The sequence below is a fragment of the Tachysurus vachellii genome, chromosome 9 (genome assembly GCF_030014155.1).
Source record: "Tachysurus vachellii isolate PV-2020 chromosome 9, HZAU_Pvac_v1, whole genome shotgun sequence".
NCBI classification, from domain to species: Eukaryota; Metazoa; Chordata; class Actinopteri; order Siluriformes; family Bagridae; genus Tachysurus; species Tachysurus vachellii.
The window spans coordinates 3,724,265-3,739,402 of NC_083468.1; the positions used below are offsets into that span (position 1 = coordinate 3,724,265).

General features: G+C 40.5%; 1 protein-coding gene across 12 annotated transcripts in view; it reads left to right on the top strand.

Moving 5' to 3' along the window:
- LOC132851833 (ryanodine receptor 1-like) overlaps positions 1-14,154 on the top strand; it is a 101,109-nt gene extending 86,955 nt beyond the window's left edge. For 6 of the 12 annotated variants that reach the window (XM_060878871.1, XM_060878875.1, XM_060878872.1 and 3 more), the window contains 17 exons: positions 1,728-1,809; positions 2,420-3,729; positions 3,826-3,908; positions 4,068-4,248; positions 4,376-4,462; positions 4,561-4,818; positions 6,545-6,675; positions 6,880-6,922; positions 7,070-7,203; positions 7,305-7,365; positions 8,115-8,261; positions 9,643-9,777; positions 9,858-10,014; positions 11,147-11,211; positions 11,349-11,449; positions 12,410-12,461; positions 12,556-14,154. In XM_060878871.1, the coding sequence (XP_060734854.1) occupies positions 1,728-1,809; positions 2,420-3,729; positions 3,826-3,908; positions 4,068-4,248; positions 4,376-4,462; positions 4,561-4,818; positions 6,545-6,675; positions 6,880-6,922; positions 7,070-7,203; positions 7,305-7,365; positions 8,115-8,261; positions 9,643-9,777; positions 9,858-10,014; positions 11,147-11,211; positions 11,349-11,449; positions 12,410-12,461; positions 12,556-12,651 (3,123 nt within the window). In that variant the 3' untranslated portion in view covers positions 12,652-14,154. Of the gene's footprint in view, positions 1-169; positions 200-1,430; positions 1,461-1,727; positions 1,810-2,419; positions 3,730-3,825; positions 3,909-4,067; positions 4,249-4,375; positions 4,463-4,560; positions 4,819-6,544; positions 6,676-6,879; positions 6,923-7,069; positions 7,204-7,304; positions 7,366-8,114; positions 8,262-9,642; positions 9,778-9,857; positions 10,015-11,146; positions 11,212-11,348; positions 11,450-12,409; positions 12,462-12,555 lie in introns of all 12 variants that reach the window. The other 6 variants (XM_060878865.1, XM_060878867.1, XM_060878870.1 and 3 more) reach the window with 2 other exon arrangements.
- The last annotated feature ends 984 nt before the right edge of the window (positions 14,155-15,138 follow it).

Sequence of the window (15,138 nt, forward strand, 5' to 3'; positions counted from 1 at the left end):
GATTCTGTGTTTACATGTAACTAGAGCTTTTGGAGCTGATAGAATTGAAATAGTACATTCGCCTTGACTTTATGACTTGAGTGCAACCATAAAGGAGAGAAGAGACGAATGCAAAAATGAATGAAAAATGTTGGATAACATTTTTTATTCTGATGTGTAACTTCGCCAGATGCACCCTGACCCAGGACTCCGAAATGGCGTAAGGATTCGTATTTCGCCTTTGCTCTCATCATACATGCAAATGATCTGCTGCTTAAAACACACACACACACACACACACACACACACACACGCACACACACACACACGCAACCACCCAGCTTCCAGCTTCCTTTTTTTGGGATGTTCTGCCTGCACATTTTCTGCAGTGTACTGTCATTGCTTTTGTGTTTATTTCCACATGAACTCTGAGACCAGTCATTTAGTCACTTTGTTCAACTAAGACCAAATGATTCTCTTCCAGTTCTATGCAGTGTATAATGCATTGCATTTGCAGGTTGTAGAATACAATCAGAAGCGACGTCGTATTTTTGCTGTCTTTTTACACATACTGTAACCTTACACCTTACAGTATGTCCTGTTCCTTACACTTCACACACACACACACACACACACACACACACACACACACACACATATATAGTATATATTGTGTGTGTGCGCCTTGTTCTTGTTTTAACCCTTTTTACCAGTACACCAGTGTTCCAAAATCAAATTATGGGACATTTTCAATCAGTATAAATATAAATTAATTATTCTGTCAGCTTCAAGTCTGATCTAAAATAAAATGTGCTGATAACCTTACACAGAATTTTTAATGGTTGAAGATCACACTTTGAAATGTTTTATTTGACAAGCACTTGTTAGAGCAGAAATGGGTTTGATGTCATCATTTGCATCGAAGATTTGAACTTTACTATGAATATATCACCCCTAGAATTCTAGTGAAAAACAGAAACACTTACTGTATAAACACCACTGTGGAGAAAGACGTGACAAAGACATTCAATGATGAACAAGTGCACAACCAAACAGGAGCAAATTCCATTATTTGGTTTCTGGTAAAAAAGAGTTAATCCATAATGTTGTCCTAAGCATAAAGCCTAAATTAAGCATAAAATAAAGCCTAATGAAGTCTGCATGACATACAGTGATGATAGATGAATATATTGATTCATCATTATCATTTATAACACATGCAAGATAACATGATAAATGTCATAGAATAAAACGCAGGTAGTGCATGAGACTACCACGGTTATACCGTTCAGTTACCAGCTGCTTCATTACAGTTCTGTATTGTCCAACTGCTTTTTTTTTTAGTTCTGCCTGTATGTTTTTCTCCATCCCTGTTCATACCTCCAGACCTAAAACGTACTTCCAGTGTGTGATGCATTGTTTGTATCTGTTGTTGATAAATGCAAACCCAGGATCATTTCTGGAGTAAAACCCACCCGGAGGTAAGGTTATAGTCACACAGTTTTGACCTAGAGGTACTTAAAAGTTAACAAAACACTGTTCAGGGTTCCATTTGTCTTGACTGGTCATCTTAGAAATATTTGGCCCTTGTGCGAGGTCTAATTAATAAAAATGGATGACGTGCCCTTACCAGAATGCTGCCTTTGTACTCCAAGAAGGTGATTGATTGAACATGAGTGAAGTTTACATTTGAACCTGTTTTTGATGTGTGTGCGTGTGTGTGTGTGTGTGTGTGTGTTTCTCTCTAGGATTCCAGTCAAATTGGTCTTCTGAAAGAACTTCTAGACCTTCAGAAAGATATGGTGGTGATGCTGCTTTCTCTTCTGGAGGGTAGGATACATTTCAACACCTGACACTACAGCGATGTTCTTAATTCTGATTGTTCACAAGGTGTTGAGTAAATAATATAGAATTATTTACTATGTAATAGATCATTTTAAAGTGGTTGTAACATGTCATTGTTTCTATAGTAACAGCTTGTTTGGAAACGGCTAATAAACAAGACGGGAACAAAATGATATTTGGCAAGGAATATTGTTGCTATGGGGACGATTTCTGTATGGAGATGTTTGCTAAACATTAGTGGAGGCTAAAAAGAATCAATAAGGATTTTTTTTTAGTCCCTGGAGCTTTCAGGACTGAAGATGTTTGGGTTCTCATGGTAACAGTACTGTATGTTTTGTCTTCAAGAGAGAAAACCTAATGAAATAATGGAAAACTAATCAAATAAAACAATCTTAATATTGTTGCGGCATAAAAGAAACATCTTAGGAGATAGGAAAATAACAAAAACTTGAGGACCATATGACGCCATGCTGTAGTGGATTATTTAACCACTGTGTTTAATTTTAGCCCAAATTACATACTACGGACTCAAATGGAACATGGTACATGAAGTGCACTTATTTAATAGCAATATTCTTACAATGCTTCTTATCAGGTAACGTTGTGAATGGCACTATTGCTCGCCAGATGGTGGACATGTTGGTGGAGTCATCTAGCAACGTAGAGATGATCCTTAAGTTCTTTGACATGTTCCTTAAGCTGAAAGACATTGTGGCGTCGGACGCATTCCGGAATTACGTGACAGACCCACGTGGACTGATATCTAAGAAGGACTTTTCAAAAGCCATGGACAGCCAAAAGCAGTACTCCCCATCTGAGATCCAGTTCCTTCTGTCCTGCTCCGAGGCTGACGAGAACGAGATGATCAACTTTGAAGAGTTTGCGGATCGTTTCCAGGAGCCAGCCAAGGACATCGGATTCAACATCGCCGTGTTGCTCACCAATCTTTCAGAGCATGTGCCCCATGACACACGTTTGCAGAACTTCTTGGAGCAAGCTGAAAGCGTCCTGAACTATTTCCGTCCGTTCCTGGGTCGCATCGAAATCATGGGCGCCAGTCGGAAGATCGAGCGTATCTACTTTGAGATCAGCGAGGCCAACAGGAACCAGTGGGAAATGCCTCAGGTCAGAGAATCTAAGAGGCAGTTTATATTCGATGTGGTCAATGAAGGTGCCGAATCTGAGAAGATGGAGATGTTTGTCAACTTCTGCGAGGACACCATCTTTGAGATGAACATTGCCTCGCAGATCTCTGAGCAAGACGAAGAAGGAATCGGAGATGAGGATAACGAAGAAGAGGAAAGCGGTGGAGGAACAAATGGAGAAGGAGGAGAAGGAGAGGAAGGGAATGGAGACGAGGCTCCAGCCGAGTCCAGTTCGGCATTCGCAGACTTCATCAAGAGCGTGGTGAACTTCTTCAACATGTTTACCTTCCGCAACCTCCGCCGACGCTACCGCAGACTTCGGAAGATGACTATAAAGGAAATGATTGTCGGCCTGGCTACCTTCTTTTATACCATCATCTTGGGAATCCTTCACTTCATCTACAGCGTATGCAAAGGCTTTTTCCTCCTGATCTGGAAAACACTATTTGGAGGTGGCCTTGTGGAGGGAGCTAAAAAGATAACGCTGACAGAAATTCTTACTAACATGCCGGATCCAACTCAGGATGAGGTACACGGCGAACACGCAGCTGAGCCTGGAAGTGGAAAAGACCAGGAAGCAGGTGGAACAGGAGATGGAGAGGAAGCAGGTGGTGGAGAGGCAGAAGATGAGGATGGACAAGAGACAGAAGGAGGAGGCAGACCTGGATTTGATACCCCTGGAGGTCTTGGCGATATGGGAGAGACAGAGCCTGAGGAGCCACCAACACCTGAGGGTTCCCCACTGCTGAAAAGGAAACTGGTGAGCTCCAACATGTCAGGTTTCTTATTTTATTATTCGGTGTTGCTCAGATACAGCAGTGATCTATTAAGCTCCTTGTCTTTTATGGCTTTTTAGCAGAGTGAAGGAGCAGAGGGAGAGGAAGTGCCAGCAGAAGAGCAACCAGTGGAAGAGCCAGCCCCAGAACCAGAGAAGGCAGAGTGAGTATAAACAAACTGAAGCACTTTTCAAGCAGACTAGGTAAGATAATATCATTGTGCTCATTTTTTATATAGTCAACTCAGATTGAGTTCAGGTTTCTGATCGTTTGTGCTGATTAATTGAGCAATTGAACACCATTCTGAAAAATCTTATCAAAGTACCGAAAACGGAGAGAAAGCCGAGAAAGAAGCCGAGGCCCCGCCAGAGGAGAAAGTGCCTGAGAAGGAGGAGGAGGAAGAGGAGAAAAAAGTCAAAGCCAAAGCCAAGAAAGAAAAACACTCTGCTGGAGATGGATTTGAGCTCTGGAACGAACTGGAGGTGCAGAGGATCAAGTTCATGGTAAGGTCTTGTTTTAAATCGATCAGCTCTTCAAGGACTTTTCGGTAGAACTATTGTTCTAATTCTTGGTGATTTTACTTGTTCCTTTTTTATTGACAGTGTGCTATAATTATTACGTCCCTTTTAGAACTACCTGTCTCGCAACTTCTACAACCTTCGCTTCCTGGCTCTGTTCATCGCCTTTGCCCTGAACTTCATCCTGCTCTTTTACAAAGTCAGTACAAATAGATGAGATAATTTACTAATATTCAATGGACTGTTAATTGATCAATTTCTTTCTGTGATTTTTCTCCCTCTCCCTCTCTTCCTCAGGTGTCCAGCAGCCCCCCAGGTGAGGAGTTTGAAGGCTCGGGCATGTTTGAGGGTTCTGCTATGGCTGAGGGCTCTGGTGGGGAACCAGAAGGTTCAGGAATGGAAGAAAATGGAAATGGAGAGGAAGATGATGAAGAAGGGCCTCTTTATTACTTCCTGGAAGAGAGCACCGGTTACATGGAGCCTGCGTTGGCCTTCCTGGGCATTTTACACACCATCATATCTTTCCTTTGCATTATTGGTTACAACTGTCTCAAGGTCAGTGAGACACAGTATGTTTGTAGACATTTAGCTGTGTATAGAAGAGCTTTACACTTAGAATTTTTAGTTATAAACTCTAACCAAGGGGGCACAGTGGCTTAGTGGTTAGCACGTTCGCCTCACACCTACAGGGTTGGGGGTTCGATTCCCGCCTCCGCCTTGTGTGTGTGGAGTTTGCATGTTCTCCCCGTGCCTCGGGGGTTTCCTCCGGGTACTTCGGTTTCCTCCCCCGGTCCAAAGACATGCATGGTAGGTTGATTGGCATCTCTGGAAAATTGTGTGAGTCCCTAGTGTGTGAGTGCGTGAGTGAATGAGAGTGTGTGTGTGTGCCCTTCGATGGGTTGGCACTCCGTCCAGGGTGTATCCTGCCTTGATGCCCGATGACGCCTGAGATAGGCACAGGCTCCCCGTGACCCGAGGTAGTTCGGATAAGCGGTAGAAGATGAATGAATGAATGAACTCTAACCAAGCTAAATACCTTGCTTGATTTGAAATCTAGAAACTTTATGTAAGTGTAGAATTCCTGATTTAAAGTTTTTTTAAAAACTAGCCTGCTACAAGCAGAAGTTCATGTGCAAGGTCATCAGCTAATGGGCAAAACTAGAAAAAAGATAGAAAACAACACTGAGTGATACTTCACATTTGTAGCGTGTTTTGTGTGTGTAATCACTACCTGGTAGATTGTGACTGGAATGTGACAGTGAGTGTATAGACTTGCCCTGCATTCCAATTCGCTACAGCATACTACTGTATACTGTGCATAACTATGCAACAACCTTCCCTTCCGTCGCAAAACGTGTTAGCTTGTCTCAGGACTTGCATACTTTTTTGCAACACGTTTAAATTCTAGACTTTTTTCTTTGCAAAAAGAGTACATACTGTTAGTACGTGAAATGGGACGAATCATGGGTGGCCATGTCGGAGGAACGTGAGGCATTCTGGGAACTGCGGTTTGATGACTGCGGTATCATGACATGTACATCATAAATAATTTAGACAGTTTATAAAACAAAATCTATTAGGCTGATGTTCATTTTACTCAATAAATATATCGTCGCTGTCGGGCGGAATCCTCGTATCTCCAAAAACGTTATTTTTCAGGAAATTAAAAAAACGCCGTACCTTATCTGCAGTCCACAGGGTTTAGTCCGCGTTGCAGTGGATTGTCTTGCGCTAAATTCCTGTCCTCAGACGAGCACCAGAACTAGCGGGGGTCAAGATTTTTTTCTCTTTGAGCCCAGTGTTTTGAAGACATTTACCTCAGAAGACGTGTTGATTCGTCGCGACTCTTCTTGAGGAGAAATATGCCGTGAAGCTCTCCCGCGGAGTGAGGAAGAGGTGGACAGTTGAAGTGTCCAATGGAGTTATGAGATTTGCGCTCAAGCTATTTTCAAGACTTTAGATTGGATAATAACTTGTAAAAATAACAGACCCACGTGGGGACTGACCAATAGCATTGATATGTGAAAAAATATGAAATTGACCAAATTTGGACATACGAGGTTTCCGCCCGACAGCGATGATATATATATATACGTACATATATATATATATATATATATATATATGTACGTATATATATATATATATATATATATATATATATATATATATATATATATATATATATATATATTTGTTTGTTTTTTTGTCTAAAGCGACATACGACAGCGGTTCCCAGTCCACCATCTATATATACTTTTGCTTTTGTGTGCTGCTGTAGGTTCCCTTGGTTATTTTCAAAAGAGAGAAGGAGTTGGCTCGTAAGCTGGAATTTGATGGTCTCTATGTGACTGAACAGCCAGAAGATGATGACATCAAGGGCCAGTGGGACAGACTGGTGCTAAATACACCGTAAGATATGAGGGGTTTATTTTATAGATATTTGCAAAGGTGCTGTTCCTGAAAATGTGGGTTAGATCTTACAATTTTTGTAGACAGTATTATTTAAAGAGATTAAGCCTCACATGCAGTAAATATGTTAATAAACTGGACACAGATTACTGAGTGAATTAAGAGCTGTATTTACATTTCAAACACAATCTTTTCCTCATGCAGAACCTTCCCAAACAACTACTGGGACAAGTTTGTAAAGAGAAAGGTGAGTGTTATGTGATCTATGTGTATTCAATCCAGTCAGTGTTCTACTGCTCGAAGGGTCTCGTTTAAAATTTGCACAAAGAAAGCGTTAAACATTTCTGTGAACGTGTGTGTGTGTGTATGTGTGTGTGTGTGTGTGCGATGGCAGGTGTTGGAGAAGTATGGAGATATCTATGGCAGAGAGAGGATTGCTGAGCTGCTGGGAATGGACTTGGCATCACTGGATGTCAGTGCAATGACACATGAGAAAAAGCCTAAACCTGACAACTCCATGTTTAACTGGTACACAATCCTTACACACGCGCACACACACACACACACAAACACACACACACGCACACACACACTTGATTCATGTTGAAAATATACCTCTGTGTCTTCAGGTTGACTTCCATTGACATCAAGTACCAGATCTGGAAGTTTGGAGTCGTGTTCACAGATAATGTAAGTTTTGACTGTGTGTGAGCATGATTATTATTATTATTATTATTATTATTATTATTATTATTATTATTATTATTATTATTATTATTATTATTTACAGATAATGTGTGTGTGCAAGTGAGTGTGTGTATTATTATTATTATTATTATTATTATTATTATTATTATTATTATTATTATTATTATTATTTACAGATAATGTGTGTGTGTGTATTTGTGTGTGAGTGTGTGTGTGAGAGTGAGTAAGTGTGCATGTATGTGTGTGTGTGTGTGTGTGTGTGTGTGTGTGAGTGAGTGAGTGAGTGTGTGTATATGTTTTTTGTGTGGGTGTGTGTGTAAGAGTAAGTGTGTGTGTTTGTGTGTGTGTGTGTGAGTAAGTGTAGCAAGTGAGTATGTGTGCGTGTGTGTGAGCAAGTGGAGAGTGAGCGCGTGTGTGCTTGTGTGTGTGTGGGTGTGTGAGTAAGTGGAGAGTGAGTGTGTGGGGGGGTGAGTAAGTGGAGAGTGTGTGTGTGTGTGTGGGTGTGTGAGTAAGTGGAGAGTGAGTATGTGTGTGTGTGTGTGTGGGTGTGTGAGAAAGTGGAGATTGAGTGTGTGTGTGTGGGTGTGTGAGTAAGTGGAGAGTGAGTGTGTGTATGTGTGTGGGTGGGTGTGTGTGTGTGTGTATGTGTGTGTGTGTGTGTGTGTATATGTTGCTATTTTCCACTCTGATTTCATTCTAATCTGCTCACTTTGAGTTAAATCCTGTTCCAGACTTTCCTCTACTTGGTGTGGTACACGGTCATGTCCTTGCTTGGTCACTACAACAACTTCTTCTTCGCTTGTCACCTGCTGGACATCGCCATGGGGGTGAAAACTCTGCGCACTATCTTGTCCTCCGTCACACACAACGGCAAGCAGGTACATCAGAATTATAGATTTACTGCACTGATGATACATGATAGTTGTGGTTAAGGGATTCTAATGAGTTTAATGAGTTGACTTTTATTTGTCACACACAATCACACTCAGTACAGTATGTCATGTAGTGAAATGCTTTTTATGGCTGAAAGTTAATATAAAAGTATAGTAAAGTTAGTATAAATATATAGTCAGAAAAAAAAACTGTTGAAAAACGGTATTAACACTAACATAAAAATATACATAAACCAACAATAATAAAACAATATATTAGGAAAAATATGGAAGTGATTTTGAAAGACAGGCGGATAATAAATGTGAATTATTCTCTCACTCACTCACTCATTTTCTACCGCTTATTCGAACTACCTCGGGCGTCATCGGGCATCAAGGCAGGATACACCCTGGACGGAGTGCCAACCCATCGCAAGGCACACACACACTCTCATTCACTCACGCAATCACACACTACGGACAATTTTCCAGAGATGCCAATCAACCTACCATGCATGACTTTGGACCGGGGGAGGAAACCGGAGTACCCGGAGGAAACCCCCGAGGCACGGGGAGAACATGCAAACTCCACACACACAAGGCGGAGGCGGGAATCGAACCCCCAACCCTGGAGGTGTGAGGCAAACGTGCTAACCACTAAGCCACCGGAAAAAATTTACGGAAAATTGTCCGTAGTGTGTGAATGAGAGTGTGTGTGTGTGCCCTGTGATGGGTTGGCACTCTGTCCAAGGTGTATCCTGCCTTGATGCCCGATGACGCCTGAGATAGGCACAGGCTCTCCGTGACCTGAGGTAGTTCGGATAAGCGGTAGAAGATGAATGAATGAATGAATAATCCTTTCAAAGGCTTAAAAAACTAAAATACTAAAATGGTTTCAGATGAAAATAATTAACAAAAAACCCCACAAGTACTATAACAGTATTTGGTAGACGCCCTCATCCAGAGTCACTTACATTCATACAACTGACCAATTAAGGGCCTTGCTCAGGGGCCCAGGAGAGGCAGCTGTGTGGACCTGGGATGCTAACCTCCAAAAAAGATCAGTATTCTCAGAAAATCCCTCACGGCATAAAAAAATATTTTAATAACATAAAATGGCTCTGTTTACCTTCCTCACATCGAAGTCCTAGATAATGTAGCTAGGCTAAGTCTAAGTTAGAGAATCTAAGTTAGAAAATAAACTCCCAAAATCTAACTTTCACAAGTTTATGTCTAATGCCAGAATATTCAGCTCCAGTAAGTATGTATTAAATTATTAATTCAGGTATTAGTGCTGATTATACATTACATTACAAACAGTATACTGCGTTAAGTTAACAATTTTTGCTTTTGCTGCTCTAACCTTTAGTATCTGTTCTTGGTGTAGCTGCTGATGACGGTGGGCTTGTTAGCCGTAGTCGTGTACCTGTACACTGTCGTGGCTTTCAACTTCTTCCGCAAGTTCTACAACAAGAGCGAGGACGAGGATGAGCCAGATATGAAGTGCGATGACATGATGACTGTAAGTGACATCTACAAGTTCAGGTTTATGATTAAGATGTTATGTAGGTGACACTTATTCGGTGTCCTTCTGCTTCTCAGTGTTACCTGTTCCACATGTATGTGGGCGTGAGAGCTGGTGGTGGTATAGGTGACGAGATCGAGGATCCGGCTGGAGATGAATATGAGCTGTACCGTGTGGTCTTTGACATCACTTTCTTCTTTTTCGTCATCGTCATTCTGTTGGCCATCATACAGGGTGAGGATTTGGTCGGTTCTGTTTACGTCCAGCGAAGGAAGAGATATGCATAAAATCTATGTTATTGAATGAAACGTTTTCGAACCAGGGACCCTTTTAACTGTTGCCAGAAGTTTGTATCCACCTCATATATCGTCGCTGTCGGGCGGAATCCTCATATCTCCAAAACCGTTATTTTTCAGGAAATGAAAAAAACGCCGTACCTTATCTGCAGTGCACAGGGTTTAGTCCGCGTTGCAGTGGATTGTCTTGCGCTAAATTCCTGTCCTCAGACGAGCACCAGAACTAGCGGGGGTCAAGATTTTTTTTTCTTTGAGCCCAGTGTTTTGAAGACATTTACCTCAGAAGACGTGTTGATTCATTGCGACTCTTCTTGAGGAGAAATATGCCGCGAAGCTCTCCCACGGTGTGAGGAAGAGGTGGACAGTTGAAGAGTCCAATGGAGTTATGAGATTTGCGCTCAAGCTATTTTCAAGACTTTAGATTGGTTAATAACTTGTAAAAATAACAGACCCACGTGGGGACTGACCAATAGCATCGATATGTGAAAAAATATGAAATTGACCAAATTTGGACATACGAGGTTTCCGCCCGACAGCGACGATATGCTTTTTAGTTGACTTTTGCTGGAGGATTAAATTTCCTCTAGTTGTTTGAGGTTTGTGTGGAGATTTGGGTTCATTCAGTCACAAGAGCTTTATTGAGATCAGGCATTGATGTTGGATGAGGAGGTCTGGAGTTCAGTCGATGTTCCAGTTCATCCCAGCAAGATGTTCAGTCAGAGCTCTGAGTCATGTCTTCGAAGCTGTTTGTCCTGCTGGAACTGGTTTGAAACACTTAATTCCAGTAAAGGGAAAATGTAATAATGGAAAAATTGCTGGTTTAAAGCGCATGTCTTTCTGACCGGTAGATTTTCTTGTAGTTCTGACCAGGTAATTAAATACCTGCACCAATTCTACTGTAATTCTACTACTGAAAATATCATGATGTAAATCAAGCACTTGATCCACTGCACTGTATGATTATCATTAGAGTAAACGCTTGTTATACGTATGTCTCTTTAGATCATGATCACCATAATCTTAATAAACCAGTTTAGATACCAATGTTGACTGCTGTGTTGCGTGTACAGGTCTGATCATTGATGCCTTCGGTGAGCTGAGAGATCAGCAGGAACAGGTCAGAGAGGACATGGAGGTACGTCTTTTCTGTACACAGCTTGCTGTCCTGCATTCATTGTGCTTTTTATATCATGTGACTGATTAGATGATCGTATTATAGCGAGCGTGATTGTATTAAGTGATATCTGAATGCTTATTGCTGCACCTCCTCAGACTAAGTGCTTCATTTGCGGAATTGGAAGTGACTACTTCGATACGACTCCGCATGGTTTCGAGACGCACACGATGGAGGAACACAACTTAGCTAACTACATGTGAGTAAAATGGATCCAGGGCTCATTGTTGCCCCAGTTTCACCGACTGGGGAATGAAGGGAACTGGTGCTGGGAAGCTGGAGGCGCTGTTGCTTCAGTGAACCAGCAGACCTTTTAAACAATGGTGTCAATCTACCAATCTAAAGGTTGTGAGTTTGAATCCCAGGTCCGCCAATCTTTGAGAACATATGTTTTTTTTATCTAAATCTAAAGTCAAATCGGATATGATGTGGTAGCCTATTGGTTAAGGTGTCAATCTACCAATCTAAAGGTTGTGAGTTTGAATCCCAGGTCCGCCAATCTACCACTGCTGGGCCCCTGAACAAGGCAGTTAGCCCTCAGTTGCTCAGTTATATTAATAGGTGTCTGCTAATGCTGTAATGCTTCACCATCTATACAAAGGCACATTCCTAGACCATAATATACATGATATGTAATGTGAAAAATGTGTTAAATTTCTGAAATCTGATTGGTTAGAAGACATTTTTCAGAACATCAGCTCTGACAATATGATATATTACTGTATATAGTGGTCACTGTACTTTATATAAGGCTAATAATACACAGATTTTCAGTCTGATTAGCATCTCTAAATTGTCCGCCGCGTGTGAACGAGTACTGTATGTGGAAAGAGAATGGACGGATGGATCGATTTCCAGTGTCGACGTTAGAAAGAACTTTCTATCAGTAGAAATTGACTCATTAACTTCAAAAGAGGAGAGAAAGATATGAAGTTATACAGTGAGTGGTAACAGAAGTGAGTTCAAATCCCAGGATCACCAAGCTGCCATTGCTGGGCCCTTGAGCATGGCACTTAACCCTCAACCTATACCCTGAATAGAATGGAGTTAGTCAAATAACGTAAACCTCCAACTTCTTATAGTATGAGTGGTTTAAAAGTGCTGTCTATTGTTACCTTATCATATCATATCTTCTTATTTTTTTATTCTCTCCCAACAGGTTCTTCCTAATGTATCTAATTAATAAAGACGAAACGGAACATACTGGGCAGGTTGGTGTCACCATCTACATGTCTGTTTATCTCTTATTCTTTCTCTCTCTTCTTTTTTATTTCCATTCACATTTCTGATTTTCTGTTCCTTTAGGAATCCTACGTGTGGAAAATGTACCAGGAGAGATGCTGGGACTTCTTTCCAGCCGGTGACTGTTTCAGAAAGCAATACGAGGATCAGCTCGGCTAGTCGTACAGTGCCAGTGCACTAGTGCGTGCGTGTGTGTGTGAGTTTGTGTAAGTGTGTGTGCGTTTGGAAAATACGGATGCAGAGGAAAGTAATTGTTCCAGTGTTGCGATTTGAGAACAAACCCGAGCACACATTTACACCCTAAACCTTTTGTTTACTCACGTTATTGGCAGAAGAAGAGAAAGATGAATATGCAATGTGTGTGTATTATTGTTTGTGTTAGTGTGTGAAAGAGAGAGCGAGAGAGAGAGAGAGAGAGAGAGAGAGAGAGAGAGAGACAGCAATAGACCCAGTTAAGAAATATGTCAGTATAAGTCAGATTTGAAGGGTTATATCAGACCAAAAAAAAAAAAAAAAGTTGGAGAAAGCTTAAGCCTGCCATCTCTCAGTCTTGTCTGTATGTTTTTATGGATCTTAAAACATTACAGTGCCTAATAGTGAATGAACTACAATAATGGCAGGTATAATGACACTGCTTTATAGGATGTCAGTATTTTTTTTTTTTTAGATTGCCTTCTTTAGTTAGAAGAATATTTCAGACTGAATTTTAGTGTACTAATGATGTTTTATGTCAGTTCTGTTATACCTGTACGTTACAGCTGAGGTTTCATGTGTATTTACATACGTACATACTAGAGCAACCGATTCAGAGCCATAGCACTGCTAATGTCTCGCTCTACGCAGTATAAAACATTACCGTGTGATCCTTTGAGAGGAACCTAACCAAAGGCCTTTTCTCACTATTTATTTCTTGAGACAATTTTGTATAACCTACAACAACTGACCTAAACTTTGTATCATGTCAAATGAATCATGTTCTGTACGATACAGTATTTACAGGAGAGAAAGAGAAAGAGATTTCTCTTTCTTTAACCTGCATAGAAACACCATTACCAGACATAAAGGAATGACAAACGCGACCTTGATAAAGAAATGACACTGCATCGCTGGAGTGCAGGATTTCTATTGGGATGTATAGAGTACAACCGCCGTTCCCATCCTGTTACGTGCGTCTTTGACAAGAGAAACTTTACATACTGTAGATTTAATTAATTTATTTTAACAAAATATATAGATGTATAAAGAAATTTTTTGGAGCATTGGGATATAACACATATTCTTCAAGTCTTTTAAGTAAATATGTATTGAGGACTTTTTTGGGGGGAACTAAAAAAAAAAGTACTGCTAAAAAAAGTTGATGGAAAAAGGATAACGTGCATCTAGTTTGCGAACAGATGTGATTTGTGATTTTGCCAGCAGACTACCGGTATTACTTTTAAGTCGATATCGTATACTTTTTTCCACATTAGCCGAATTAGATCTATATTATTTGTGTTCCAGTTGTAAGCCACAGAAAACACAGAGCCACACACTCATACAAAGACACTTACTTTCCACGTCTGCAGGAAGTGTGAGAGAGTGTGTCCGGTGTGTGAAGGATAGAGGTTTTTTGCTTTTCTTTAAATCTCACTGTGTTTCAATAAAAATAATATTTTAGAAGCATTTCTGATTTGTCTTATTTTTATTTTCATAAAAAAAATGAGTTGCTCTCATTTGCGTTAATTGAGATATTAATACTGTATAACGACCACATCCGGAGAAAGAAATGAGTCAGGGCAGATAAACTAATCATTCATTAAAGAATATTGGGCAACGACAGAACACACGTCAGTTTAAAGGCCATTCATTAATGATAAGCTTTCTAAGTAGACTCTCTGGCACTTGGGATTAAAAGTGGTAGTCAGTTTATAGTCATACAGTGTATTGAAGCCAAACCGTTGATCGTTCTTCCTGTAATATGAGACGTACATTAACGTCTGACACACTGATCTAATGCTCTTTTTAGTAGATACATGCAAACCTTTGGAACCAATCAAAATGCTCCATGTATCCAAGCAGGTAGACTTTTTATTTCTACCTGGCCTGGGAATAGATGGTATAATGAGAATAAGTGGGATAATGAGCTTTGGGTGCACATGACCCTGTCGCTGGGCCACCTTTTGTCCCTCCTTGGAGCACTTTTGGTACTGTAGGTACTAACCGCTACATACCGCGAACACATCACAAGACCTGCTGTTTTGGAGATGGCCCTGTTTTCTAGCTAGGACAATTTGGTCATTGTCAAAGTTTCGAGAACTGACTGTTCACATGCTGCCTAATAAATCCCACTTCTTGACACATGCCATTGTAATGAGATGATTAACATTATTCAAGTCACATCAGTGGTTTTAATGTTAAAGCTGATCGTTTTATGTGTTTGAAATAAAGTATAGGAATGTTTTCATTGAAGCTTTTGAAATGAACCCTAGCTAACACTTTCTGTGATGTAAAACATACTGTTATTATTATTCACACACAGTACTTTTCATAACGTGTCACAATTTTACAATTACAACTGAAACAATTCACTGATGTAGCTCTTTTCTCACAATCTGTGTTTCAGGATAATAAACAATCATTTACTGCTTTTTATTCTGAATCACACAG